Source organism: Ochotona curzoniae, unplaced genomic scaffold (assembly GCF_017591425.1).
Source record: "Ochotona curzoniae isolate NIBS_2020 unplaced genomic scaffold, NIBS_Ocur_1.0 contig_3255, whole genome shotgun sequence".
Classification (NCBI taxonomy): domain Eukaryota; kingdom Metazoa; phylum Chordata; class Mammalia; order Lagomorpha; family Ochotonidae; genus Ochotona; species Ochotona curzoniae.
This window is the reverse complement of record NW_024465777.1, coordinates 2,198,294-2,225,993: the sequence shown is the minus strand read 5'-3', so window position 1 is coordinate 2,225,993 and position 27,700 is coordinate 2,198,294. Positions and strand designations below refer to the sequence as shown.

The following is a 27,700-nucleotide window of genomic DNA, read 5'->3' as shown; positions in this document are numbered from 1 at the left end:
ACAGCAGTTTTCCCAGTTTCCTCAGCTGTAAAGTGGGATGAGGGACAGCATTGGCCCTACAAACTTGCCGTTAGGTCTAAGGGAAAGTTCCCGACACACAGTCATCAAACTTTTTTTAAAATAAATATTTATTTATTTTTATTGCAAAATCAGATTTACAGAGAGAAAGAAAGAGCGATAGAGAAAGATCTTCCGTCCACTGGTTCACTCCCCAAGAAGCCGCAATGGCCAGAGCTGCACTGTTCCAAAGCCAGGAACCAGGAGCTTCTTCCAGGACTCCCACATGGGTGCAGGGTCCCAAGGCTTTGGGCCATCCTCGCCTGCTTTCCCAGGCCACAGGAAGGGAGCTAGAGCTGAAGCAGGGCAGCCGGGACATGAACTAGCACCCATGTGGGATTCTGGCACATGCAAAGTGAGGACTTTAGCCACTAGGCTACTGTGTCAGGCCTGGTCACCAAACTCTTAAGGAACATCTCATGTGCATCAGGCAGATCACACACAGTAAGGAGCCAGCAAAACGCCTGGTGCCTGCATCAGAGCAGTGTCAGTTCCTGTCCTCCTTGCCCTAATTCAGGAGTCAGGTGAAAGTTCATGGCAGAGTCACCAGAGAGGGCATAGGGAGGGGCAGGCTGCAGGTCAAGCAGCAGGCACGTGCTGGGAAAACCAGGAGGACACGGCCAGACCTCATGGAGGAAGTGGGTTTTCGTCAGGCCCTGACGGACAGAGATGAGGGTGAGGAGGGGAGGCTGCCCACAGCTGTGAACAGACTGGGCTCGGGGATCGAGGTGACACAAAGCCCAGGTCTAGGCCAGGCTGGGGCCCTGTCTGAGGGATTCTAGATCTCACAGAGGAAGTGAAGCATCTGCAAAGTTTAGAAAGAAAGAAAATAAAGACAAGGGTTAGTACGGAGAGTCCACTGAGGCCAGTGTTGTGAGCATAGCAGGTGAAGGCACTGCTCACGATGCCTGCATCCCGTAACACAGTGTTGGTTCTGGGCCTGACCTCTGTCTCTGCCTGACAAACAAAGAAGACTTACTTAATTGTATCACATGTATTTCCATTTCAAATTCACTCCAACTTTGATACCTTTTCCGCAAGGGTAGTTATATACAGACATTTCTGGATTTGAGAGCATCTAGATTTCCTCTTAAACACAGCCCTGGAAGGCAGGGGTTGCTTTTGTTTTTGTGCAGAATTATATCTTTATTTTCGTGTGTTTGTGTGTTTGCTTGTTTCCAAATTTGCTATTTCTTCTTGTACTTGGGGGAAGGGGAGGGACAAAGGGCACAGCCACACGTAACTTTCCAAACGTCCCGGTACCCAGGGATGAGGACTCGCCACCTCATATCAACCCAGAGTCTCTGTGTGTACATATTCCGAGGGTTCTGCCCAAGTGGTTTGGATAGTTCTGAAATGCTGCCCGAGGATGATGTCACCAGAGGGTGACATAGTAAGCCTCCAGTCTCCATTCGCTGAGATATTTTGCTGTCATCGTTGAACTGGGGTAGTCGTTCAGTTTGTTCTGTTCTTCTCCTTTTTCTACTATGGCACCAAATGAGCTGCCATATTCTCCTTTTACAACAGGACCTGTGTCCGCTGCTCTGCCTTTTTCACTGAGTATGCTCTTGCGAGTGAGCCCAAGGACCTGGGCCAGGTATCCCAAGCCTCACCGGATTCCCCACCCCTGGGGCTCACAAACCCAGCACCCACATCACCGGCTGGCCCCAGGCCCCAGGCCGGGTGACCCAAGCTTCACTGGATCCCCCAACCCCAGAGCTCATAAACTTGGCACCCCCCTCGCTGGCAGACCCAAGACCTGGGCCAGGCAACCCAAACTCCACCAAATCCCCAATTCCCAGGGCTCATGAACCTGGTCCCCACCACACAAGTGGGTCCTAGGACCTGAGCCCTGTTAGATACTCCATCCCTGGGACTCACAAACGCAGCCCCTGTTGGCACCTCAGCATCCACAATCTTACAGCACAGCCTGGTCTGGTCTAGCCTGCCCCCTGTTCCAGTTCCTGTTGGTGCTGCAGCCTAGCCCAGCCCAGCCTGATTGCTGTCTCAATCCTAATGTGAACTGGCTGGTGTTGTGGCATGATCTGGCTCCTCCTGCCAGTGGGTCTTATGTGCTGGCCCAGACTGGTCTGACCCCAGACCTGTCCCACATGTATGCTGGCAGGTACTGTAACTTGGCATTGTCTGAGCTCCTCCTTGCCTTGCTTCTTGTGCTCACCTGCAGGGACTACATCCCAGTGAAGGATTTTTTCCAAGCTCCTCTATTGAGTCTTCTCCAAGAGGCAGTTCTCACACCAGTGGGTCCTTGGCCCAGGTTCCCTTTGTCCACCTCCTGTCCTGTGCCTTGCTCAACCGGCACACACCCATTCTGGTTCTTGTTGTTACATGTAGGGGCTGCATTTTTAAAATGTAATTTCTTTCTCTATTTTAAAAAGACAAACTTACTTACTTGAAAGGCAGACTTACAAAGGAGGGATGGGAGAGAGAAAGAGAGAGAGGATTTTTATTCACTGGTTCACTCCCCAAATAGCTGCAACAGCCAGGTCTGGGCTGGGCCAGGTCAGAGCCAAAAGCCAGGAGCTTCATCTGTGTCTCTCCACGGCCTTCCAACTATCGAGGTGCATTACCAGGGAACTGGAGCTGCAGTAGAATAGGTGGAACATGGACCTACACTCAGACACGAAATGCCAGTGTCACAGGCAGCAGTGCCAGAGCGCCATCCTACAGGATGACCTCAGGCTGCGGGTCATCACTGGTCCATCCCAGCCACTTAGTCCAGCCCTAAGCATAGAAGCACTCAGTACACATGGCCTTGAACTAATGAGTTATTTTCATGTTTCTATTTTGCATAACAGCATGACATCTTGAATAATGTGCTAAAAAAATTCTTGTTTCGCAGCCTGGGGCAAGTATAGTAGTGATACCCACAATCAAAACCAGGCAGGATTCCTTAGCTGAAGACAACGGCAAAGATCAGCTGGGAATCCCACAGGACAGAGCCATGCTGCCCAGGCTTTCCTAAGCTAAACTTGGGAACTTGCAGGTTGTGCTGTGAACCAGTGGGGTGAGGTCGTGGTGCTTGCAACTTGGGCCAGCCCAACAAAGGTGGATGCAAAAGACTCTATAAACGAGCCAGCAGCCTGAGGCTTGAAATAGAGCAGCGAGGGAATTCACACGAGCCCACCTGATCTTCCGTGTGGGACTCTTGAGACCTGCAAACCCTGGCGAGGCTCACGCTGCCCTGCAATGAGAAACAACAGCTTCTGTATGGTTTATTTTGTTTCTGGAGCCACCAGATCCAGTGGGCGGATCGTGTCTTGAAATAGAAGCATCTCAAAAGGCCTGTGAATCATTTCTCAGCACAGGCCTGCGAGGTTTCATATCCTGTTCTCGCAGTTACCTTGGGTGCTCTGTGTGTGTGTGTGTGTATTGTTTTCAGGCTTGTTTGCTTGGGATTTAGTTTTGAAACTTTTACTTTCTTATAATAGCTCTCTCTCTCTTTTAAGCTGGATGAATTTTTCAAATGGTTTCTGCAAGAAAGTTCAAAACCCTGGAATAAATAACTCTTCAGAAGAATTTGTATCTGGTATGAATCACCCAGCCACTGATTTCTGCAGTGAGAAGACCTTTTGGGTTTAAGCATTTCAATGTACACATGGGGAAGCTGAGGCTCGAGAAGGATAGAAGTCGGCTGTGTCCCTCAGCAGGTGTCAGTGGGAAGGGACAGGATCAGAATCAGGTCTGACACAGAGCCAGCTTGGGATTTACAAGCTTGCAACTGCCCTGTCTCCACATGGGCAGATATGTTGCTTTCTTGTTTTAAAGATTTTTTAAATTAAAAAAAAAGTTTTTTAATTTATTTATTGGAAAGGTAGAGTTATAAAGAGGGGGAAAGCAGAGGGAGGGAGAGAGACCAAAAAAATTTCGTATCTATTAGTTTTGCCATTAACACCTGCAATGGGGTCAGGGCTGGGTGAGGCTGAAGCCAGGAGCCAGACGCGTTGTCCTGTGTCTTCCACATGGATATAGGGGTCCAAGCACTTGAATCATCTTCCACTGTTTTCCCAGGCACAATAACAGGGAACTGGATCAACAGTGGAGCAACTGGGACTCAAACTGTCACACATATGGGATGCTGATGCTACAGGCAATGGCTTTACCTGCTAAACCACAACATCAGCCTCTTGGTAGGTCTTCAAATTAGCAGAGGGGTGAGCACGTGCAGCGGTTGGGAGAATGGCTCTTGAGACACCTGCAGTCTGTGGGATCCAGTGCTGGCTCAGCTTCCCATGCCAGCTTCCTGTTAATGCACAGCCTGGGAGCCAGCAGGGATGACTCAAGTACTTGGGTCCCTGCCATCCTCTTGGGGGTAGCAGATTGAGTTCTGAGTTACTTTTATCTACTCCAGCCCCGGTTACTGTAGGTCTTGGCGTAGTGAGTCAGTAGACAGATCTCTCTCTGCCTCTCAAATACATTTTTAAAAATTAAAACAAAATTAATAGAAAAACAGAAAGGACAAGAGGGTTCCAGGCAGTCCCAATTCCAGGCAGCCTAGGTCTAGATGGAATGTGTGCAGCCATCTCCCCTGCATTCATTTGGCGCATACTCCCCAGCATCCCGTTAGGCAGTGGTTCTCAACCAAGGTTGACCCTTTCCTTCCGGGGCACATGCTTATATTTGAAGAGACTTTGGCTAATCTCCACTTGGGTGGAGGCTGTTATTGGCATCTTGTGGGTAGAGGCCAAGGACACTTTGAAACACCCTACCTCCACAAGACAGCCCAGCACAGCAAGCAATTCCCCAGCCCAACAAGTCGGGAGTGCCAGGGCTGAGAAACCACGCCGGTCAGAGGGCACACTTGGAGGTGGAGTCTTCAAAAAAGCACACTGTGGGAAAAAAAAAATGTACATGGATTTCAACTTTTCCTGCACCAAAATAAATGTATCTTTTCAATTTCTTTTCTTTTTTTAAATCAGTATATTTGCAAACCAGAAGGACAGAGAGAGCAAGAGAATCTTCCAACTGCTGGTTCACTCTCCCTAGAATGGCCGCAGTGACTGGGGTTGAGCCAAGTGCATCCAGGTCTCCCAGATGGGTGGCAGAGACCCAACCACTTGGGCCATCGTCTGCTGCTTCTCAGAGTGTACACCAGCAGGGCAGCAGGATAGCTGAGCGCTCGACCGTGCTCTGACCCTGCTGCTCCATGTGGAATATGTACATCGCAAGTGGAGGCTCCACCTGCAGCACCCCAACACCAACCCTGAGTTCCTTTTCCTGTGGATCTTTCTGAATACCCCCTATCCATCCAGCCTTAACTGCGAAGAAGACTGAGGGTCAGAAAGTGCAGCCACTTACTAATTTGGCTTTGGGCAAATGAATCTCTTCGTGCCTGAGTTTCCTCATCTAGAAAGTGGAGATCACAGTGCTTGTGTCAGTACTTGGCATAACCACTAAATAAGTCATGCTGGCAACACACTTAGAACAGTGCCCAGTGCAGAGTCAGAGTTCCATGAATGTTTCCTAAAAATATCTAAATAAATGAACACTCTTGCTTGGGATACGCAGCAAAGGGGTGGAGGAATAGGAATGAAAGCCTGGGTTAAAAAAAAAAAAAAGAATCTGAGGACATTTAAGGATACAGGGGCTGGAAGACAAGAAGCCTTCTGGGGCTGGAAGGCCCTGTGCACAGCTGAGCCACATCTGCATGGCATCCCAGGTCTCCTGGGCCATGAACTCCTCTCAGATCCTGCTCCCTAAAGGCAGCTTCATCTTTCCAGGTTCCAGCGATAGGCACTGCCGCCCACTTCTTGATAAGCCTGCCACGGTAAGCCCTGATCAGCCTTCGGTGGTGGCTCAGGACCAGTTCCCAGCTCCCACCCAGACGATCTCCCTCTTTGAAGGCCAACTGATCAGCAACCTCAATTCCATCTGCGGCCTCAGTTCCTCCCTGCCATCCAGTGTGTGCGGATTCCAGGGCTTAGGACTCAGACATCTTCGGAGTAGGAGGGACTGCTACTCAGCCTGTCACACTCACCAACAGGGAGCAGTGGGGCCGTGACACCACCTGCCCCCCCCCCGCCCCCCTCCCGCCTCATCCCCGCCACACACAGACATAGCAGCACATGCTCCCTCTAAAGGGTCCAGTGGCCACTCTACCCCAGTTGGTGTCATCACGCACGCAGTTCCGTGTGACTGGCTCGGCCACTATTTCAAGTGAAGCCAGAAAAGCAGATTTTCAGGTGAACTTTTCTAATTCTGAAATTACTGGGGCAGGGTTAAAAAAAAAAGTCACAGGCTAGATTTGGCCTGCAGCCATGCAGGTGTGGCCTCTGCGTCCACCTGCACCCCATCAATTGTACTGAGATAGTCCCAGGCATTTGAAGGCCCTCAGGGATATCCACCCAGCTGGGTCTGGGGGTGGGAAGAAATTTGGTCAGGGGGTATTGGGTACTGGAGCGTACACCTTGGGGGAAAGTTCAGACGGAGAAGGGACCTGCCATCTCCCTAAGGGACCAGCCATCACCTGCAGGAAGCAGTAGTGCATCAAAGGGAACAGGAAGTCAGGCTGGGGCAACCCGAGGAAACCAGGCAATGCATGGTGGGCCTCACGCCTTGAGTGCTTGGGACAGCTAAGTGCAGCCTTTCTCATTTCAAAATGGGTCTGGTTCTTCTGCTCCCGCGGGGCAGGGAGGACTTGACATACGGTGGGAGGCCGAGCTTGAGAAAGAAGCGCATCACCTTAGGCCTTTTCCTGATGTTTGACTTTTGAACCAGGTGCAAGTATTTCCTATTGAAAACAAGAACTTGAAATCCTTTCATGCACTTAGAATCTTCTAAAACACAAGATTTGGCTGCAGAGATGAAAACATGAGTGCAGCTGTCCTGGTGACTGTACTGCCCCTCCCGGAAGCGGGCAGGTGCGATCTCGCACAGGAAGGTTTGCAAATGGTGAGTGAGATGTGCATCACGCTGGCCGTTACTCTGCACCAGCCAGCTATGCCCAGGGTCACGTCCCTTAGCCTCACGTGGCAGGACCCCAATAAAACGTGCAGGCAGGGCCCGGCGCGGTGGCGCAAGTGGTTAAAGGTCCTCGCCTTGCACGCCCGGGATCCCATATGGGCGCCGGTTCTAATCCCGGCAGCCCCGCTTCCCTTCCAGCTCCCTGCCTGTGGCCCGGGAAAGCAGCAGAGGACAGCCCAAAGCTTTGGGAACCTGCACCCGCGTGGGAGACCCGGAAGAGGCTCCTGGCTTCGGATCGGCATAGCATCGACCGTTGCGCTCACTTGGGGAGTGAATCATCGGACGGAAGATCTTCCTCTCTGTCTCTCCTCTCTGTATATACGCCTTTCCAATGAAAAAATAATAAAAATAAATCTTTAAAAAAAAAAACGTGCAGGCATTGTCTTCAGTTCTGTACGGTGCCAAGCTAAGGCTCTGGAACCAGTTGCCTGTACCCTCTACACTGCATGCACACTTCTCTCTGAACCTCAGTTTCCTGACCTGTAAAATGGGAGGGAAGGTAACACCTTCATGAAGTTGTTAAGAGGATTAATGAGTGAATGTGCCCAAGGTGTTTGGAACAGTACAAAATCAGTGGCCACAAACGCTGATATTTGTTAGTATCCTCATTGTTTTCTTAACCTTGTTGTTCTTTTTCTTTTAACAAATTGAACTTGAAAGAAAGAGAAAAATCCTCTATGCACGGATTCACTCCCCAAACAGCTGCAAAAGCCAGGAGCTAACAAATCCATCTGGGTCACCCACGGGTGGCAGGAACTCAAGTTCTTGAACCGTCTGCCATTGCTTCCTAGGGATGCTAGCAGGGATCTGGCTCAGAAGCTGAGTAGCCAGGATTCATAGCGGCCCTGTGATATGTGTTGCATGTGCCCCAAATGGCATTCCAACCCATTGCACAATGCTATCCCTCCATTTAGCTTTTGAAGAAACTGTCAGACTAGGACCTGGTGCGGTAGCCTAGTGGATAAAGTCCTTGCCTTGCGTATGCCGGGATCCCATATAGGCACGGGTTCGTGTCCTGGCTGCTCCACTTCCCATTCAGCTCCCTGCTTGTGGCCTGGGAAAGCAGTCAAGGATGGCCCAAGGCTTTGGGATCCTGCATCCCTGTGGGAGACCCAAAACAAATTCCTGGCTCCTGGCTTTGGATCAGCTCGGCTCATGCTGCTGCGGCCGTTTGGGGAGTGAACCAACATATACAGAAGATTGTTGTCTCTCCTCTCTGTAAACCTGAATATCTGGGGAATGAACCAGCAGATGGAAAAATCTTTCTGTCTCTTGATCTCTCCATGAATTTGATCTGCCTTTCCAATAAAAATAAATATTTAAAAAGCCATCAGACTGTTTTCCAAAGTTTTATATTGTATTCTCACCAGGAACCTACGAGCTTCTTGAGAGAATTAACGAAGTGCTGACCTTGCACCTGATCATGGTAAACTCTCAATAAACTACAGCTAGAATGAATCGAAGTTTCTGTAGGATCAGGCACAGCCACGGGCCCCAGAGTCCTGCTGCTCCTGCCCCGGAGAGAGGGCATCTCAGCATGACCGTGGCACCAAAGCACTGATCAAATTCTCCCAGGCACCACCCAGTCATGGTCTCATTCTTATGCTGTTAGCCTGGCATTCAGTGCTCCACAGACACCCTGCCTCCATCCACTTACTCAATTCCTTTTTTTTAAAAAAAAAAATTATTTTTCTTGGAAAGGCAGATTTTACAGAGAAAAGGGAAGACAGAAAGACCTCTCATCCACTGGTTTACTCCCCAAGTGGCCACAATGCCAGAGCTGAGTGCTTGATGGGAGACGATTAGCCAATAGAGCCATTGCACTGGGGCCCTACCCAATCTTTTTTTTTTTAAGATACTGTTTTTATTTTTATTTTTATTTTATTATTTTTTAAAGATTTATTTTTATTTATTTTTTTTATTGGAAAGGCGGATATACAGAGAGGAGAGACAGAGAGGAAGATCTTCCGTCCGATGATTCACTCCCCAAGTGAGCGCAACGGCCGATACTATGCTGATCCGAAGCCAGGAGCCTCTTCTGGGTCTCCCACGCGGGTGCAGGTTCCCAAAGCTTTGGGCCGTCCTCCACTGCTTTCCTGGGCCACAGGCAGGGAGCTGGAAGGGAAGTGGGGCTGCCAGGATAGAACCGGCCCCCATATGGGATCCTGGGCGTGCAAGGTGAGGACCTTAACCACTTGCGCCACCGCGCCGGGCCCTTTTTATTTTTTTTTTAAAGATTTATTTTGTGGGCCCAGTGTGGTGGTAGTCTAGCAGCTAAAGTACTCACCTTTAATGCACCAGGATCCCATATGGGCACCTGTTTGTTGCCGGCTGCTCTACTTCCCTTCCAGCTCCCTGCTTCCGGCCTGGGAAATCAGTAGAGGATTACCTAAAGCCACCCATGTGGAAGACGTAGGAAGAACCTTTTGGCTCCTGGCTTGGGATTGGCTCAGCTCCAGCCATTACAGCCACTTGGGGAGTTAACTAGCAGATAATCTTTCCCTCTGTCTCTCCTCTCTGTAAACACGACTTTCCAATAAAAACAAATAAATCTTTAAAAAAAAAAGTATTTTTTTGTAACAGGTTAAGCTACCACCTACAACACCATCACGCATCCCTTAAGGCACCAGTCGAGGTCTCAGCTGTTTCACTTCCAATCCAACTCCTTTCTGATGTGCCTGGGAAAGTACTTGGGCCCCCACACCCACATGGGAGACCTGGAGAAACACCTGATCGTGTGAGGCAATGAAGCATCAGATGAAACATCTCTCTCTCTCTCTCTTGAGCAAGTTCTGCTCTTTCTTCCTCTGTCACTCTTTCAAATACATAAATCTCGTAAAAAAAAAAAATAAGCAAAAGATTTCTTTCATTTAGTAGAAAGAGTGACAGAGAGAGGGAGAACAGCAGAGAGATGCTCCCTTCATTGGTTTACTCGCCAAATGGCTGCCATGGTCAGAGCTGGAACACCACGTGTCTCCCACACGGGGAGAGAGCAGTCAGGTGCTTGGGCCATTTCCTGCGTCTTCTCGGGCACATGATCAGGGAGTTAGCATGGAAGTGGAGCAGCTGGGATTTACACCAACGTTCGGACGAGTGATGCCAGCATCACCGGCTGCACTATGACCCCAGCTATCACCTGCCCAGGCAGGGTGAGTGTCCCTCGCCTATCGCTTCTGCCCCAAGGAGCTGATCGGCACCTCTGTCCCTCCCATTCTGGGCTCTCCCCCTCCTGACTTGCTGCCTTTGAAAACCTCAGCTGACTTCAAAGCTTAGCCCTTCTCCTCTCTCACGTTGGCCCTGATTTTATTTCTTTTTAAATGGTTTTTATTTATTTATTTGAAAGAGTTACAGAGAGGGCGAGGCAGAGAGAATATCTTCCATCTGCTGGCTCATTCCCCATTTTGGGGAATGGGGGGCCAGGAACTTCATCCGGGTCTCCCACATGGGTGGCAGAGGCCCAAGCACTTGATCCATCCTCGCTGCTTTCCCAGGTGCATTAGCAAGAAATAGGAATGCATGCGGAACATGCATGGGACTCGAACTGGCACACACATAGGTTGCCAGCTCTCTAAGCACTGTCTTAACCTACTACACCACCTCATCAGGCCCCCATGCCTTGAATCTCCTTCACTAACCAGGTCAGCAATGTCCAATCAGTAGCAACTAACCATGTGTGTCTATGGAGCACTTGAAATGTGGTTAGTCCAAATTGAGAAGTGCTGAATTATAAAATGTACACCAGATGTCAGGAATTTAGTATGAAAAACAGTGTCGAAATAAGGGTTTTCAGGATTGATTACATGATGAAATGGAATCACATGATGGATATTATTGGGCTAGGTAAATAAATTATTAAAATTAACATGGAGGACCGGTGTTGTAGCCTAGCAGTTAAAGTCCCTGCTTTGCATGTGCCGGGATCCTATATGGGCACCGGTTCTAATCCCAGCGGCCCCACTTCCCATCCAGCTCCCTGCTTGTGACCTGGGAAAGCAGTTGAGGATGGCCCAAAGCCTTGGGACCCTGCACCTGCATGTGGGAGACCCAGAAGAGCTCCTGGCTTCAGATCAGTGCAGTTCCGGCGCTTGCAAGGAACAAATTTAGCCAATGAGCCATCACGCCGGGCATTCTAACATGGGAAGCTGAAAGGTAGGCATCCTAGTCAGTGTCTTAAGTGTGGTATCAGGCGCTTGCTTGCTTCACAAATCAAAAAAATCTTTGTCATTTTTATTTATTCGAAAGGCAGAGTGAATGAGAGATGTTCTGTGGCTCCCCCATGCCTTCAGCAGCAGTGCTGTGCCAGACAGAAGCCCGGAGCCAGGCACTCTGTATGGGTCTGACACATAGATGGCAGGGTCATCTACTATGTTAGTAGGGAGCTCCATGACACAGTCTGATAGGACAGGCAGGATTCCCAAGCGGTGGTTTCACCGGCTGTGTCACAGGGCTCACCTTTTCACAAACTTTTTAAAGTAACCTCTTATGTATTTTTAAATTTTCGGATAGCTACATTGTTCAGAAAGGTAGTGAACGTGGGGCCAACGTGTATAACGGGGTAACAGACCATGTGAGGCGCCGACATCCCATACCGGAGGGCTGGCAGGAGTCCTGGCTGCTCTGCTTCTGATCTAGCTTCCTGCTAAGATACCTGGGAAGGCTGCGGGCGATGGCTCAAGCCGCTGGTGTGAGACAGGATGAAGCTCTCGCTTCTGGCTTTGTCCTGGCCCAAGCCTGGGTGTGGAGAATATTTGGAGAGTAAACCTGCAGAAGGAAGATATCTCTCTGTCCTACTCTCCCTGTCACTTTACCCATCAAGTAAATAATTCTTAAAAAATGAAAGATAGTGAAATTATTGTTTTAAAACATTTATTTGTTTGAAAGGTAGTTGCAGAGAGAGAACTTCCATGCACTGATTCGCTTCCTAGATGAATGCAGTGGCTGGGGCCAGGAGCCAGGAACTCCATCAGAGTCTCCCACATGGGGGGCAGGGACCCATATACTCGGGCCGTCTTCTGCTGCTTCTCCGACATACTATCAGGGCACTAGGTTAGAAGCAGAGCAGTGAAGACTTGAACTAGCACTCTGGCCAGTGTCATAGGCAGGGCTTAACCTGCTGTGCCAAAACGCCAGCCCCACACTTATTTATTTTTAAAAAAGATTGATTTTTATTGAAAGGTAGATATACAGAGAGGAGGAGAGACAGAGAAGATCTTCCGTCTGTTGATTCACTCTCCAAGTGGCTGCAACCACCACAGCCGAGCCTATCTGAAACCAGGAGCCTGGAACTTTTTTTTTAAGATTTATTTTATATTTATTACAAAGTCAGATATACAGAGAGGAGGAGAGTCAGAGAGGAAGATCCTCCATCTGATGATTCACTCCCCAAGTGAGCGCAACGGCTGGTGCTGCGCCGATCCGAAGCTAGGAGCCAGGAATCTCCTCCAGGTCTCCCACGTGGGCACAGGGTCCCAAAGCTTTGGGCCGTCCTTGACTGCTTTCCCAGGCCATAAGCAGGGAGCTGGATGGGAAGTGGAGTAGCCGGGACATGAACTGATGCCCATGAGGGATACTGACCCTTGCAGGCGGGGGCTTAGTTAATGAGCCAGCCATTTCTCTGGACCATTGCATTTCTATTGGACAGTCCTGGTGATGTCACGGCCACACTGACAGCTTCCACACCTATTTCCCTCTCTTTAATGTCTGTTACCTGCAGCAGCGCTCATCACAGTCCTGTGGGTGGATGTCATGAGCTTCTGCTCTTACAGATGAAGAACAGGAAGGGGTACGTGACCACCACAAGGACACAGTCCCTGCACGGCAGATCCAGGATTCAGATTTGAGCTGTCTGACCCCAAAGCCCCTGCTCTTCCACAGAATTCTGCTGCACAGTCTAACGAAGCATGGAAAGATTTAGTGTGTTAGCTGGCTGGGACTGGGGTGACTGGGGCACATCTCTGTTCTATTCTGTTTGTTTTTAAATATCTGTTTACTGTTTGAAAGTCAGAGTTACACAGAGACAGAAAGGTCATCCATGGGCTAGCTCCCTCCCCAAATGGCTGCAACAGTCAGGGCTGGGCTGAGCTACAGCCAGGAGCCCATCTGGATCTCCCACATGGGTGCAGGGACCCAAGCACTTGAGCCAGTCTCAGCCACTTTCCCAGGTGCTTTAGCGGAGAGCTGGCCTGGATACGGAGCAGCCGGGACTTGAACCAATGGCCATATGGGATGCCAGCATTGCAAGCAGCTGCTTTACCACTTCTGCCAGAGTGCTGGCCCCAGTTTTTTGAACTAGACCAGTGCTGTGCGGTAATTAATCATGCTAATAAGAAACTGACTGAATGCTTTCACAAATACAGAATGAGGAGGCCAATTATTGCATAGAAATAATGCATTTGGAATAAATCAGATCTCAGGATCTGTGAGAAGCCTGGCAACCACAAATCCAAGCAACCACTTCATCTGACAGGTAGGGAGACTGCTCCCCTACCCCAACCCACCCCCTGCCAGAGGAAGCCACTGGCACAAGATTGCGGTCTGGTAGCAGTGCCAAGCACCCAGGCTGGGTTTCCAGATCCCCGCTGTACTTCACTTTCCCGAAGCTGAAGGCCTCTACCCTCAGCCACCTGGAAGGCCTTCATCTCCACCCACTGCCTTCCTCCCCCAAGCCCAGGTCCCAAGGGCTGGAGAGGGGGGCCCGGAGACCCAACCCACTTCCCATCAGTATCTCAAGGCCACTCTCCGGTCCTGGGCCAGAAATCCCTTTCCGAGATTTAAACGGAGCGGAAATGGTTTCGGAAGACCTGGAAGTCTTCAGGAACTCGGAGTTCTACTGGGGGTCCCAAGGACTTCCCTGTCTGGCCTCCTCTGTGTCCCCTCTGAACCATCTTCCCGGGTTCCCGCCTTCCCTCCTCCCAGCCCTGTCTCCTCACAGGCAGGAGAGAGAGCGACGGCGTAGGTGCCAAGTGCCTTACTCTTGCGAGCCAGCCTGGGAAGCCAGGGCCGGGGGCGCCGCTCAAGAGCTGTAGAGACAAAGGGACGCGGGGCGCGCGTCCTAGAGACGAGGAGGGAGGGGAAAAAATGAGCAGCCAGCGCTGCCCAGGGAGCCCACGGGCGGCCAGGGCGGCTCGCGGAAAGCCAGCAGTTGGAGGAAGGGCACAGAGGCACCCAAGGAGGCGATGAGAATCTGAGAAACCCGATGGCGCGATTGGGGGAAGAAACAGAGACCGCGGCGGCGCCCGACAGGCGCTCAACGCCCAGGGTGCGGGCGCGGGGGCGCCAGGGCCGCGGGGGGCGCGGGGGTCCCGGGGGGCGGACCCTCCTCCCGGCGCCGGGCCCCGCCGCGGCGTCCGAGCAGCCACATTCCTCTGGGTTTCCCACACACTTGCCATCAAAGAGTCCCCAAAGCCCCAGCTCGCCGCGCCCCTCCCCCGCCAGCGGCTGGAGAAGCTATTTTTCACCCCCTCCTGGTCTTTAATCTGTTGTGGGGGAAAAGAAAGCAGCTTTTGTTGAACGAGGGGCTGCGCGGGGGGCGGGGAGGGGGCGCTGGCGATTGTGTGTCCCGCAGCTGCGCACCGTCACCGCCGGGGGTGGGGGGCGCGGGGTGCAGGCGGGGAAGGCCGGGAAGGTCGAGCAGGGCCAGAGTGGGGGCAGCCGGGGCGCACGGGCGAGAGCGTGGCGATGGGCGAGGCGATGGAGGCAGCGGCCACCCGGGCGCTCTTGCGCATTGTCCTCTGGGTCCTGTCCTGCACCTGGTGGATTTGGCCAGGGAAGGACAGAAAGGAGAGCGCTGAGGGGACCGCACCTCTTAGGGAAGATCGTGCATGTTCTGCGGGGGCTTCCAGAGAGACGTGTATTGTGACAGGCACAAGTCTGCAGAATGCACCGGTCACCCGTCACCCGGGGCCTGCCACATGCATTCCAGGAGGGCCCCTCGCCGAGCCCCGCTTACTCAGCGAAGGAGATACACGCGCACAGCCGGAGCTGACTTTAAAATATGAGCTTCCTTCCTCTCCCACCCCCTCCAGCTGGTGGCATGACTCATAAACTCTGCACTCTGGCAGCCCTGTTGGGCCGCTCCACAGCTGTGTGACCTTGGACAAGTCACCTTGCCTCTCTGGTCCGCGGTCGATGTGAGGATAGAGGGAGTCTGCACCTCAGATCCCTGGTCGCCGGCGCTCAGTGGCTGGGGGCTCCTTCTCAAACAGGTGCGCACTTGGGCCACCAGCAGGATGCTGCCGGATTGCTTGGCTTTGACCAGCAGGACGTGGGTGCTCTCTGGGACAGCTGGGTTCCAGCTCCAAAAGGAGCTTGGAAGTGAGGGAAATCCACCTCTCCAGCAGGGTCAGTGGGGCCCCTGTCCAGCTCTGTCCACTCCTCTCACAACCCCTTCACCCTGGCAGGTTTTCACCTGCGGTTAGGACACAGGCCAACCCAGGACACCACCTGGGCTGGGTAAACATGGTTTTGCAAGTTTGGGGGTCTTTTCTTGCCCTAGCTCCCACTGCCATTCTAAAGGCTTCCCTGAGCTCCCAATCCAGCTGTCTTAAGCAAAGAAACTTATGGAGGGGGTGGGGGTATACTCAAAATTAGAGTTATCCAGCATAACCCACCCCACCCCTGCACAATGTGGTCTCTCGCGAATGATTGCAGGGCTGGCCCTGAGTTCTGTTGGTCTTAGCTACCTGCCACCAGGGGCCACAGCACTCAAAGACACTGGGACTAGAGAATCAAACAGGGCTTGATTGCAGAATGAGCTGGCAATAGCCCTCACAGGTGGCAGGAACTGTTCAGTGGAACCGAGCATGAAAGGGCTTGGGGACACAGTGAGGCCTCCACAATAGATTCTCCTAGAGCTGTCCCGCCACTGTTTGTGAACTCAGAGCTAAATTCTCACATAACCTGCTGATGCCCTCCAAAGTCTAGACATGCCAGACAATTTGCTGGACCAAGAAAGGAGGCCAAAGCCATCCTCAGCCTGGCAGTACAAGGGCAGGGATTTGGGTGTACGGACTGGGAGCTGGTACAACTTCACCATCCCTGTCACCAGCAGTGCCTGAGCCATCAGCCCAGGTCAAATCCCTATTGTGGGGTCCCCGACAACCACCAGCTGTGTGAACAGATGTTTTTGAACTTTAGTATTTTTGTCTAGAAAATGATGATACCATGCACCTCAGAGAACTCTGCCAACAGAGTATGCCAGCTAGAATGTAGAAGGCACACATCATGGAATGGCTCCTCCAAACCAGTTCCCTTCCTGCTGCCCTGTGGGGCCCGCCCCTCCACTGCAGAGCAGAGGCCAGGGCAGCCATGGCAGCACCATGGCCAGAAGGAAGGGGCTGGGTACCTTCATGGAGTTGCTGCGTGGCCAAGCCAGGCCTGCTTTGGGTTGAACGAGAAGTTCCAAGCAGGTTTCTAAACACAGGAATAGCCATTCTGATCTTCGGGAACAAACATCCCCTAAAGCATGGGCCGGAAGGGTCTTGATGGGAGTGGGGTAGGAGTGGGAAGGACTTGAAATTTCTAAGAAATGCCCAGTGCTTTCTGAGTCTCTTTGCATAGAAAATGGTGCTTCCTCTAGTATCGCCAGCACTGTGTACGGTCTTCCCACCTCAGAGCTATCCTTCCTTTTTACTACTGTTCTTGTTGTTGCTATCGTTTATGTGAAAGACAGAAGGAGAGCGCCTGGGAGTTGGGAATGCAACCCAGGGCTCTCACGTGATCTGCAGAACCGGGTCATTCGAGCCATCACTGTTCTTTGTCTCCCAGGATTTGCACTGGTCGGCAGCTGGATTTAGGCACTGCTGTATAGGATGTGGTTGAATTAACTGCTGGGCCAAATACTACCCAGCTCCCCACTGAACACACACACACACACACACCCTTGCTTCTCTCCATATAGATTAAAACTCTCTGGGTCCACAACACCATCCCAAGAGGAAAAGCAGAGATGCAGGAGGACCCAAGCTTTGGGATCAGGCAGAGCAGGAGGTGCATCTCAGATCTCCCACCTACTAGCTGGCAAATCTCAGACAGGCACACTAGCCTCTCTCAGCCTCCATCTGCCTCGTCTAGAAACCTGGTCAAGGAGATGATATCTGAGAAGGTGGAGAACTCGGCAGTTTGGATTGAGCGAATGACGTGCAGAGTGACAGCACTGAGGGCTTCTGGGCTGTCCCCAGAAAACCTCTAGAGAATTCATGACACTGTTCACACTCCCGTTTGGATCAGCCTCTGCTGGAGCAGCTCGATTCACCTGGTGTCACCAAGCCCCGCCGGCAGAGGCGGGATCACGTTAGAGCACAGAAACATAAGTGATCTAACGGGAGGTGTGGAGACCCAGCTGGTCAAGCCACTGCTTGGGGCACCTGTATCCCACAGCACAGTTGAAATCCTGCCAAGGATGCTGGTTAAATAAAAGATTAGGGTTCCAGCCACCAACAAACTAGACCAGGATAGGGTTCCTGGCTCAGCCTCGGTTGGCTCAGGCATTTGGAGAGCAAACCAGTGGATGCAAGATCTCTTTCTCCATCTTCCCCGCCCCCACTCCTATAATTCTGCCTTTCAAATAAATCTTTTTAAAAATGTAACTAATTGCCTTCCAACGCACTTCCTGTCCCTTGCTCCCTTTCATCTGTTCAACTATGAGGCAAGTGGCTGGTTACTCTCATCCCAACCGTCCAGAGGCGACAACCCAGGCATAATGAGGGGTAGGTGGCCTGGGCAAGAACAGGAGCCTGGTCTTGTCTGTCAACCCCCTGTGTGTGCCTGCTACCATCTGGACCCCAAGCAGGACTCTTGGGGTCCCACTCACCAGGGAGAAGGGGTGTGCTCCAGGCACACACACACTTTGACACGCACCTGGCACCTGGCAGGCAAACAGGTACATACTAATGCTAATGAGGCTAGGGAAATGCTAATGAGAGTTCCCTAGGGCAGGTGGGAGGGTGGTGTCAAAGACTGGGTTCTAGCCACTTCTCAGCCCCAGGTGTCCCAGGAACGTGGGCAAGTTTCTGAGATCCCGGCCATCCCCACATCTACATCATAAATAGGGTCAAGATGCTACATACATACAGAGCTAGGGAGATAAAGGCTTAGCAAACAAACAGCTTCGAAGTCAGCAGCAAAGACCCAACACACCAAAAAAAAAAAAAAATGCTTAAGACAAAACAGTGTAACTGCAACAGTTCTGCCAACTTTTCAGACACTCAGAGAGCACAACATTGACTTAAAAAAAAATTGGCAAAAGACGACTCGGTTCCTGGAAATGCTTACAAAATGATTCCTGCCATTGGGAGGAGATAGTTAAAAGGACTTTAAAAAGAAGAAGAAAAGTTATAGAGATCGATAAAGGGGGCCAGTAGAGAGAAAGGCAAAAAAACAAAAGAGCTGAGAGCGAGAGGGGGCGAGGACCGCGGAGGCCCCCGAGTGAGGGCTGAGAGCGAGAGGGGGCCAGGACCGCGGAGGCCCCCCGAGTGCGGACGGCGCGGAGCCCCGGCGGCTGCAGCGCACAACCGCGGGCGGCGGCCCGCCCCGCTCTCGGGTGTCGGGCGCTCATTGGCGGGGGCGGCCGTCGCCGGCCGGTGACTGCCCGAGGAAAGGTTGCCTGGGGCACGCATCCCTGTGTGAACGCATGACGTCCCACCCTGGCGCCAGGCTGTCTGGGGCTGAGTCTTAGATCAACACAGCTGTGGGACCGGGACCCACAGCTGGGCAAAGGAGCGGATTCCTCAACAAAAAATAGGATTGTGAGAAAAGTTCTGAAACAAAAACAGCGCAGACAAAAGCCTTAATGACATCCTTTCATAAAAATAAAAAATGCAAGAGGGGGGGAAAAAGCTGGTAAAAGGCGCAGAAGTGGGAACAGAAAGTTCATAGGCATTCGGAATCAGGGGCCGAGGCCCTGCCACCGCCAGACGAGTTGCAGAAGGCCTGAGCTGGCCAGGGCAGCAGCCATTGGGAAAAAGAAGGCTCTGGAATTTGAGCTCTGTAGTGTGCCCCATCGAACCCCGCTGTTGCTTTCAAAACTGGATCTTTCAGATGAAACCTCCTGGAAGGCTTGTCGCCACCCTCCCCCCCCCAACTATCTATCCTCCTCAACACCCGGAAAGCAGAACCTTAGCAAGGAAGTGGGTCTTTTCTGTGCAAGCCCGAGGCAGCCCCAAAGGAGTAGAGGAAGAGGGATAAGAGAATCTGGGTGGAGCAAGCCCCTACTACACTCCTGGCCCCACGTTTGGGCCCCCCAGGCTTCTAGCAGAGGAAGTTGAGTTGGGGAGAGGCTCTCAGTAATTGCCAGAATGAATGAGGTTAGCCGGAAACTCCATTTCAAAGATGGGAAAACTGAGGTCCAGAAAGTTCACAGTCAATAGATGCGAAGAACGGGGAGTTGAACATGCATCTGTCTGTTCCTGAAGGCCGTGATTGTTCTAGAACCCTCTCTCAGGCTTGGCCAATTTGCACATATGACTGCAAGGCAGAACCAGAGGGTCTTCCGCTGGAATCCCCATAGCCACATTCCCTGTCCCGTGACCAAATGGCCGCCGCTTGACTTGGGTGGCATGTAAAAACTGGTCCACTCGGGTTATTTCCCCTCCTTGTGTTGCCATTGCAGGAGGAGGGCTTCTGAAGCCCTCATTCGTGGGACACACACAGTGATACGACTCACGGCAGAGGATAAGGCTCTGCTATCGGCAGTGTGACACTGAACTTGTTCTACATCCTGTCTGGGCCTTCTGCCACCTTACACCTGCCTATCCCAACCTCACAAAGCCTAAGACTTCCAGAGTCGGAAATCACTTGGCAGCTAAGGTCCCGGTCCCTGGGGGCTCATCCAAGATTACCTGACAAGGGAGAGCCGGTCCTCGGAGCCAGCCCGGGGCTTCGGGTTTCCAGGGAACTGTCCTACCCGCTGTCAGTGTTTTGAAACCCTCCAGGCTCTGAGCTCCCATTGTCCTGTTAATCAATGCCACACACTATTGAACTCTTCATTGTTTCCTGTGTTAATCTTGTCTCCTCAAATTGTGACATCCTTGAAAGCAAGGAGCCACTGTCTTTGAATCAAGTCCATCGATGTTGACCCATGAAGAAAGACACCGCTGGGGTATGGGGGAATCCTTCCCAGGGATTTTCCAAGATGGAAACCAGCATTTTGGAAATACAGGCTCCCCAAAGGGGTGGAAGGTGGCAGGAAAGAGCAGCTGAGGGTGCCCCCACAACATCCTATCTCGCACTGCTGCTGGAGCGGCCGGGGCTTCAGCTGCTGGCTGGGGGCTTCCTGCCCTCGCCCGGAGGGGGCAGAAACAGCCCTAAAATCACCCAGAGCTTGCAGAGGTGTGTGCCAAGTGGGGGGAGGCGGAGCAAAAGTTAAAAGAGATTTGCTAACCCCATGGGCGCTCCTGTAAGCCCCCACCCCATTGAAAACCCTGTTCAAAATTCTCATCAGACTCATTTCCAAAACACAACCGGGCATCTGATTCCTCAAGGAGTTCATGGGGGAACAAAGCCGTAGCTTTTTTCTTTTTTCCCAATGCACAAAAAAAAAAAGAAGAAGAAAGAAAGAAAAGAAAAGGCACGGATTGAGGCTGGCTCCTTTTTTCCCTTCTTTTCCCCTGTTGCTCAAAAGTGTTCTTCACTCAAGCCCCTTTCCCCTCCTCCTCCTGCAGTCTCAGCGCCTAGTCCAAATCTGTTTTCTTCATTGTAACCTCAGCTTCACCGCAATTAATTTTTTTTCCCCCTCTGGTCACAAGATAATTCCTGACGCCAGTAAGTCTGGAGGTCAGACGAACAGCAAATTGGGGAACAAGGCGGCACTAATTCCTTACAAGTTTCCCTTGAAAAAAAAAAAAAAAAACTTTTGCTTAGGAAAAAAAAAAAGCCTTGCTGTTCAGCGATTTATGACCTCGGAGGAGATGCGGGTTCGAACCGCTGGTGGGTTAAGGGTGGCCTGGCAGGGGGCAGGGGAGCTCAAAGACGTGGGGCGCTGCCAGGAAAAGGCAAATTCTTGAAGTTAATGGTTTTAAGTGATTTTTTAAATCCGTGCTGGCGAAGAGGCCCGCCTCTCCCCAGTATCAGCCCTTCCTCATTCTTTGAATCCGCGGCTCCGCGGTCTCCGGCGGCCGACCAGCTCGAGGAAGCCTGTTAGCAATTTAAGCGGCCCGGGAACGCCCAGACCCGGCGGGGCGGGCAGAGGCGCCCTATTTGAATATAGGGGCGTTCCTGCACGGCGGGCTCTATAAAGGGTCGGCGGAGGCGGGCTTGAGCGCATTGCAGGTTTGACTCTGTGCTTGGCGGGTTGCATCCTTCCCTCTCTCCCGTGCGCATTTCTAACCCTCGTTCTCCGACATGAAGGCGCTGAGCCCGGTGCGCGGATGCTACGAGGCAGTGTGCTGCTTGTCGGAACGCAGCCTGGCCATCGCGCGGGGCCGTGGTAAAGGCCCAACAGCCGAGGAGCCGCTGAACCTGCTGGACGACATGAACCACTGCTACTCGCGCCTAAGGGAGCTGGTGCCGGGCGTCCCGCGAGGCACTCAGCTTAGCCAGGTGGAAATCCTGCAGCGCGTGATCGACTACATCCTCGACCTGCAGGTGGTCCTGGCCGAGCCGGCCCCAGGACCCCCGGACGGCCCGCACCTCCCCATCCAGGTGCGCAAAGGGATCCGGGGCGGGGCGGAACGCCCCCCGGCTGGGGGATGCTGCGGGGACCCTGGAAGTCACCGCGCGGCTTATCTTAACTCTTCCCGTTTCCCTTAATTTTCTCAGACAGCCGAACTGACTCCTGAACTAGTGATCTCCAACGACAAGAGGAGCTTTTGCCACTGACCTGGCCGTCCTGGCACCTCCAGGTGGGTCTCCCCTCCTTCCTGGGGGTGGGTTGAGTGTTGGGGGTGTTAAGAGGGATTGGAGTCGGCCGGCCTTCAATAAAGTTAGAGAGTGAGGCTGGAGGAGGACGCATGGGTGACCTGTTCCAGCCAATGAATGACAGGACCAGTCTGCACCGAACGTACATTTCCGTCTGGGACGCAAACGCACGTTGTCCCCTGGCAGCGTGCAGTGGCCACAGACCCGCCCGATTAGGCGCAAGTCCGACTCCATAAAATAGCCTTTCTGTTGGGAGCCGTAAAGGCAGTAGTGTCTCGGCGCCCCCCGCCCCCCAGCCTCGCCGCCCAAGTCTCCTCTAAGGAGGAGGGAGGGAGGGGGCGCGAGCTCCGCCTGTGGTCCCCTGGTGCCAAGGGGTGGGGGCAGCGCGGGGCGCGGAGTTATCGCTGGAGGTAGCGACCGAGTTTCCTCCCTGGCGCCGGCCAGTCTGCGGGCGGCCCCCGCCTCGGCGCGCTCGGCGGAAACTGACTGCTCCCTGCTCTTCTCCCCCGCCCAGAGCGCAGGTGCTGGCGCCCGTTCCGCCTGGGACCCGGGGACCCGCTCCGGCCGGAAGCCCGAGGGCATGGATGGGCCCCAACCTCACTATGCCTACTTCACTTCCCCAAACCCTCGCCTCGAGGCTGGACCTGACGCCTGGGAGCGAAGGACTGTGAACTTGGGTGGCCGGAAGAGCCAGAGCTAGCGCGGGTCACCAGCTGGGCGACGTCACCCTGCCCTCACCACACCCCCAGTGTTGTAAAAGACTGTCCCACGTGTGGAAGCTGGGGGAGGGAGGGCGCTCCCCAAGCTCTGCCAGGGCAGCTGCAGAGCTTTCTGGTCTCCGTAGAGAAGCCTGTGGTGCTCTGATGATGAACTCTATAATAGAGTATATAGCTTTTGTACCTTTATATATATATATATATATATACAGGAAGGGGACTTTCTGTAACCGTGCGATGTATAGTAAACTTTTTATAAAAGTTAACACTTTACATAATAAACGATTTTTAAACACTTGTGCAGAATCTCAGCTCGTTCCCCATCTCCTTAGTCCCTTAATCGTGTTAGTGGTGAATTTAGGGAAGTGGAGATTCCCTGGAACTTGGGAGAGCAAGTCTGGAGATGAGAAAATTCCTCGTGGACGGGGAGGGGGACGATGGCCAGACGCAAGCCCCTGGCCCATCGGGGTCCAGTGCCCAGACAGCACCTTGAGGTGTTAGACAAGGGGGAGTGATACCAGCTCAACTTGCTCCTGGGTTGCAGAGACTCACTGTTAAGGTCCCGATGTGTGGCTTTCCTCTGCCGTGTCCTGATTTAACATGCCTTTGTAGCAGGGAATGTGTTAAAGGACTCTTGCAAGAGGCTGCTGTGCCTGGTGCCCAAGCCTGCGTGATGGATAGACCCATTTCAGAGACGAATAAACTTGACTGCTGGGCCTGATTTCATTTTCCTCATGCTGGCTGCCTGCCTCACCAGCTCCCAAAGGAGTGGTCTTCAAATTGACAGCCACCTGCAAGATTGGGTATGGGGTCAGGAAAGCTTGAGTACTTGGTGTCTGACCTTGAAATTGAGGGGATGACCATCACTTCTTGGCTGTTCCTAAGCCCACTCCCTTGGGAACCCACTCTCCTGGTTCCCATTTCAGAGATGGGGATAAGGCACAAGATGCAGATGGGACCCAAGGTGGGGGTGACTGCTGCTGTGGTGTGGACAGGCCGTGGGCCAACCTGGGGGGGTGGGGCTGGGAGAAAAAGATCAAAATCGCAATCTGCCATCCCGTGTTGCACCCCCAAGCTTGTGGCTCCCTAGGTGGGCTGCCCCAGACGCCTGGCCTCCCTAGATTTCTGTTTATGATATGATCTCATCTGTGTGTTAGCCCCTGGCACGAGTTATTTCAATAGTTCATAACAAACAGGTCACGTCATCACCTTTTGTGCCTTAACCCTGGTGAGCTTTTGGGGTGAAGATGGGCACCTGGGAGGAGGAGTATCCTCTGTCCTTGCTCCTTGTCCTCCTGGCTAAGCCTCTGATGACCCAGTGGAGGTAAGACTCAGCTCCAGAAATACACCCACAAGGCTTCTTAGAGCCTTAGGGGTCTCTCACTGCAACCCCCCATCTCAGTCCCCATCTTGAGAAGCTGTTGTTGGGGGTCTCCCCAGGATTGTTAAGGATGCTAGGATGGCAATGGGAACAGCCAGACCTCTGGATGATGGCTTGGCTGGCCATGGTGCCAGGCTCTGCCCGAGAATCGGTATAGGGGTGGCGCTCCCTAAGCCAGTCTGAGTTATCCCCACACACCCCAGCCTAGCCCTGTTTTTACTTAACATCCTGTACCCTTTTGCACCCTGCGGGGCGCTCAGAACTCGCAAGGCTCCCCTCTTCCCTCGCCTGCCTCCCAACACCGGATAATGGTGGGAAAGTTGTTTGAAATGCATCACACACCTACAAGGTATTATTAAGCTAATTCCAAGGAAATTGCCTGTCAGGACTCCCAGGACTGAGTTGTTCAGGTGGCTGGGACAAAAAGCTTAGACCAGCACGCCAATCCATTAGTCATGAGAGGGTGAAAGCAGTTTGGCTGCGAGTTGGAAAGCCCTCAAAAGCACGCAGCTTCTGTCATCATCTATGGAGTCCTTGCCAGGTGCCAGCCTGTTTTAATTGTTTTCTAACCCTCATCACAACCCAGCAAGATGGGCATCACTAGCCTGCTTTACCAGCAGAACAGAGAGGCTGAATAACTCAATCCAGGTCACACAGCAAGAGACGCCGAAGAACGCGGTCTTCTCCAAAACCCAAGCACTGGTTTTATTTCGGCCCCCCGAAATGGGTGGATGCTCCCAGACTCAAAGCACAGGGGCCACCGCACAGCTCCCCTCACCTAGCAAAGGAGGGGGATGTCCGCCCCTCCCTGACGGGCTTGTGGTCCTGCTAAGCCACAAGGCGCGCTAAGCATGCACCAGACTCCCCTGAAGGCTCAGCAATTGAAACCCAGGCCCGAGACACCACACTCGGCGCCCTTTCCCAACTGGGGACTCGCGGAGCAGCCTTGGCACTGCCTTCCCAGCCTCGTGCCCCGCGCGGCCGCCACCCGTCCCCAGGCCCGGGATGCACGCTCCAGCCTCCCCGCGCGCACAGCTGCGTCCAGGGCTTGGCGCTGCCCACTCCCCTCCCGGGCCGCGGCTTCCCGGCGCCCGGCAGGGGCGGGATCGGGGCCCACGTGGCCCGGAGCCCCGCGAGGCGGAGCCGCCCGACCCCGCCTCCGCCCGGCGCCCGCGCTCCCCCCCGCTGGCCCTGGGGGCCGCTCGCAGGTGTTCGCTGGCGCCCGGATGTCTGAGCTCTGGCTCCGCTCTGGCTCCGGCTCCCTCCGCAGCCTGCGGGCGGGGCGCACAGCCCATCCGGAGCCTCGCGGCGCCCCCGCCGCTCTGCCAGCAGCGCGGCCTCCCGGTTCCCAGCCTCCCGGCCTGGTCCACCCCCCACTCAGCCCTCGGAGTCGCTGACCTCGCTGCCCCCAGCTGCGCCCGGGCCGCGGCAGCCCCGGCGCGCTCCCACCCGCTTCCTGCCTCGGCCGCCCTGCCCGGCCCGCGGCCGCTCGGGGCGCACCCTGCTCCTCGCTCCACACCCTGCTCCTCGCTCCACGCTCTCGGCCCTCGCGTTCCTCGAGCGCCTGCGGCGCGCCCCGAACGGGCCTCCGCGTCCTCCCGTGGGCGGCCGCAAGCCCACGGCCCCTGTGGGAGCCCGGGCCGCCGTCTGCCCCGCTCTCTCCGCTGGGAAGTCCCTTTGCACGGGCAGCGGAGCTTTCAGAGCTTTCAGTCTGTCTCATCTTAGGCGTGAGAGGGGGGAGGTCGTGGAGTCGGTCTGGAAGCACAGTCGGGGGGTCAGTGTGGCAGGAATAGGGGTCCAGCCGTCCCTGGCGGGGCGTGAGGGGTGGCAAGGCCCAGGCCAGTGGGTCAGCCTTTTGGGGTGGGGGCAGCGGGTGGACAGGGTTGGGGTTGTTGGACACCCTGAAACCAGGCTTGAGGGGGCTGTCTCTGACTTGTCGGTTAAGCTAGCGGCAGCTGTTGGGTTCCGACTGACCCCACGCGGGCCGTGTTACTGGCATGCCCCCCCGACTTCCTCCCTTCTCCCTGCTGCTTTAGGGGGCCGGGTTGTGGTCAGAGGGATCCCTGGGGTGGAGGTGGGGGGACTATTGAGGCTTCCCAGAGATCCCCAGCCACCCTCGTTTATAAGGGGCAAATTGGTACTCTCACCGGGCTTTCCATTCCCAAGTGTAAAGGCCATAGGGGACAGGGGACCCTTAGAGGTCACAGAGGTGGCCCGGGCAGGGACCTGTGACAAGTTAGGAGCCCTGGGTCGGTTTCCTGCTGTACCCATCCTGAGCCCCACTGTCCTTCCCACTCCTGGCCAGCACAGTCGCTTCCACCCCCACCCCCGGGTCTGAGCAGTGAAGGCGGGCAGCAGTGACAGCTCCAAGCTTGTTCCCTGTGTCCCTGCCCACCTAGCCTGCCCGCCGTCCTCCGTAGAAGCACACTGAGCCAGGGTGGCAGAGGGTGAGCTGGAAACCCCGTGAGAGAGAGAGAACAGTGTGTGAAAACTGGGCAAGAGCTTAGCCGGGCGCTGTGGAGACATGTGGAACTCATTACCCTAAGTCGCGGTGGTCGCCGGCCAGCTGGCAGTGGGTGGGTGTGGGGCTAAAGGCGTGAGTTGTGTGGCATGAGGGTCCCTGAGGCCCAGCAGTGTCCTGAGAGGACCCGTCCGCTCACAGAGCCAGGGTCCTCCAAGATCTTGCTTTGTTTGCAGCCTGAGCTGCAAGATTTGAAGCCAGGGGAGAGGTGGGGTCCCAGAGACCCTCCGGTGGACAGCCCTGCTCCCTTGCCCATTAGCCCCAGAGGCCTGCCAGGTCCAAATTGGAGTTCAAGTGTGTGAAGGGTTGGTTACCAGCCTCCGTGGAGGGGCCACGTGTTGGTCCCACATTCCTGCAATTGCGGTGTCCATGTCATAAGCTGTCCACGTTGTCTAGGCAGCTTCCATTCTGCCTGGAGAGGGTGAGCCAGAAAAAGTGCTCTAAAGCGGCCATTCACTGGTGGGCTGCGCTGGACACGGTGGGTGCGGCGAGGAAGGCTTCCGTGTCACCCCATGAGGCTCATGGGTATCAGGGGACTTGTCCAAGGTGACCCTAGGGTGTCTGAGCTCAGGGCTCCAGTCAGTGCCTTTGATGTCTGCCATTCTGGTTGTAACACAATACCGTGGCCAGTTGGCCAGTTGTAGCACGGTGGTAGAAGCCTCCAGCTGCAATGCTAGCGTCGCATATGAGAGTGCCAGCTCTAGGCCCTGCTGCCCAGCGGCTGATCCAGCTTCCTGCTGATGCACCTGGGAAAGCAGCAGAGGATGCTCTAGGTGCTTGGCCCCTGTCATACATGTGGGAGACCAGGATGGAGTCCTGGTTCCCAGCCTCAGCCTGTCCCACATCTGGCTGTTAGGGAAGTCCAGCAGCAGAGGGAAGACCTATCTGGGCCTTTCTCTCTGTATCTATGCCTCTCTGTTGATTTGCCTTTCAAATAATATGTAAATAATTCATCTTAAAAGGAAACGATGCAAACGCATGCCTCTCAGAGAACTGGTTTCTCCCAGCCTAAACACTTTCCTGGTGCTGGTCTCAGCAGTTCTGGAGCTGGGGCAGCCTGCAGTGGAAAGCCCAGCTTGGTGCCATCATGGCCAAGTTCTCTTCCGTGAGCCTCGCACGCCTGACGGCATGGTGGCCTTGGAGCACGTATGGACACAGGTGAGTCCAGCTCCTTCACATGTGCCGGAAGGT

At 53.8% G+C, this 27,700-nt stretch overlaps 1 protein-coding gene across 2 annotated transcripts; it reads left to right on the top strand.

The window, feature by feature from the left end:
- The first annotated feature begins 21,307 nt into the window (after window positions 1-21,307).
- ID3 (inhibitor of DNA binding 3, HLH protein) lies at window positions 21,308-22,902 on the top strand. 2 transcript variants are annotated; one of them, XM_040979531.1, is made up of 3 exons: window positions 21,308-21,675; window positions 21,793-21,875; window positions 22,406-22,902. In XM_040979531.1, the coding sequence occupies exons 1-2, from the start codon at window positions 21,376-21,378 to the stop codon at window positions 21,850-21,852; spliced, it is 360 nt and encodes a 119-aa protein (XP_040835465.1). In that variant the 5' UTR covers window positions 21,308-21,375; the 3' UTR covers window positions 21,853-21,875; window positions 22,406-22,902. The 2 variants fall into 2 exon arrangements, with proteins under 2 accessions (XP_040835465.1, XP_040835466.1); XM_040979532.1 differs by having other exon boundaries at window positions 22,401-22,902.
- The last annotated feature ends 4,798 nt before the right edge of the window (window positions 22,903-27,700 follow it).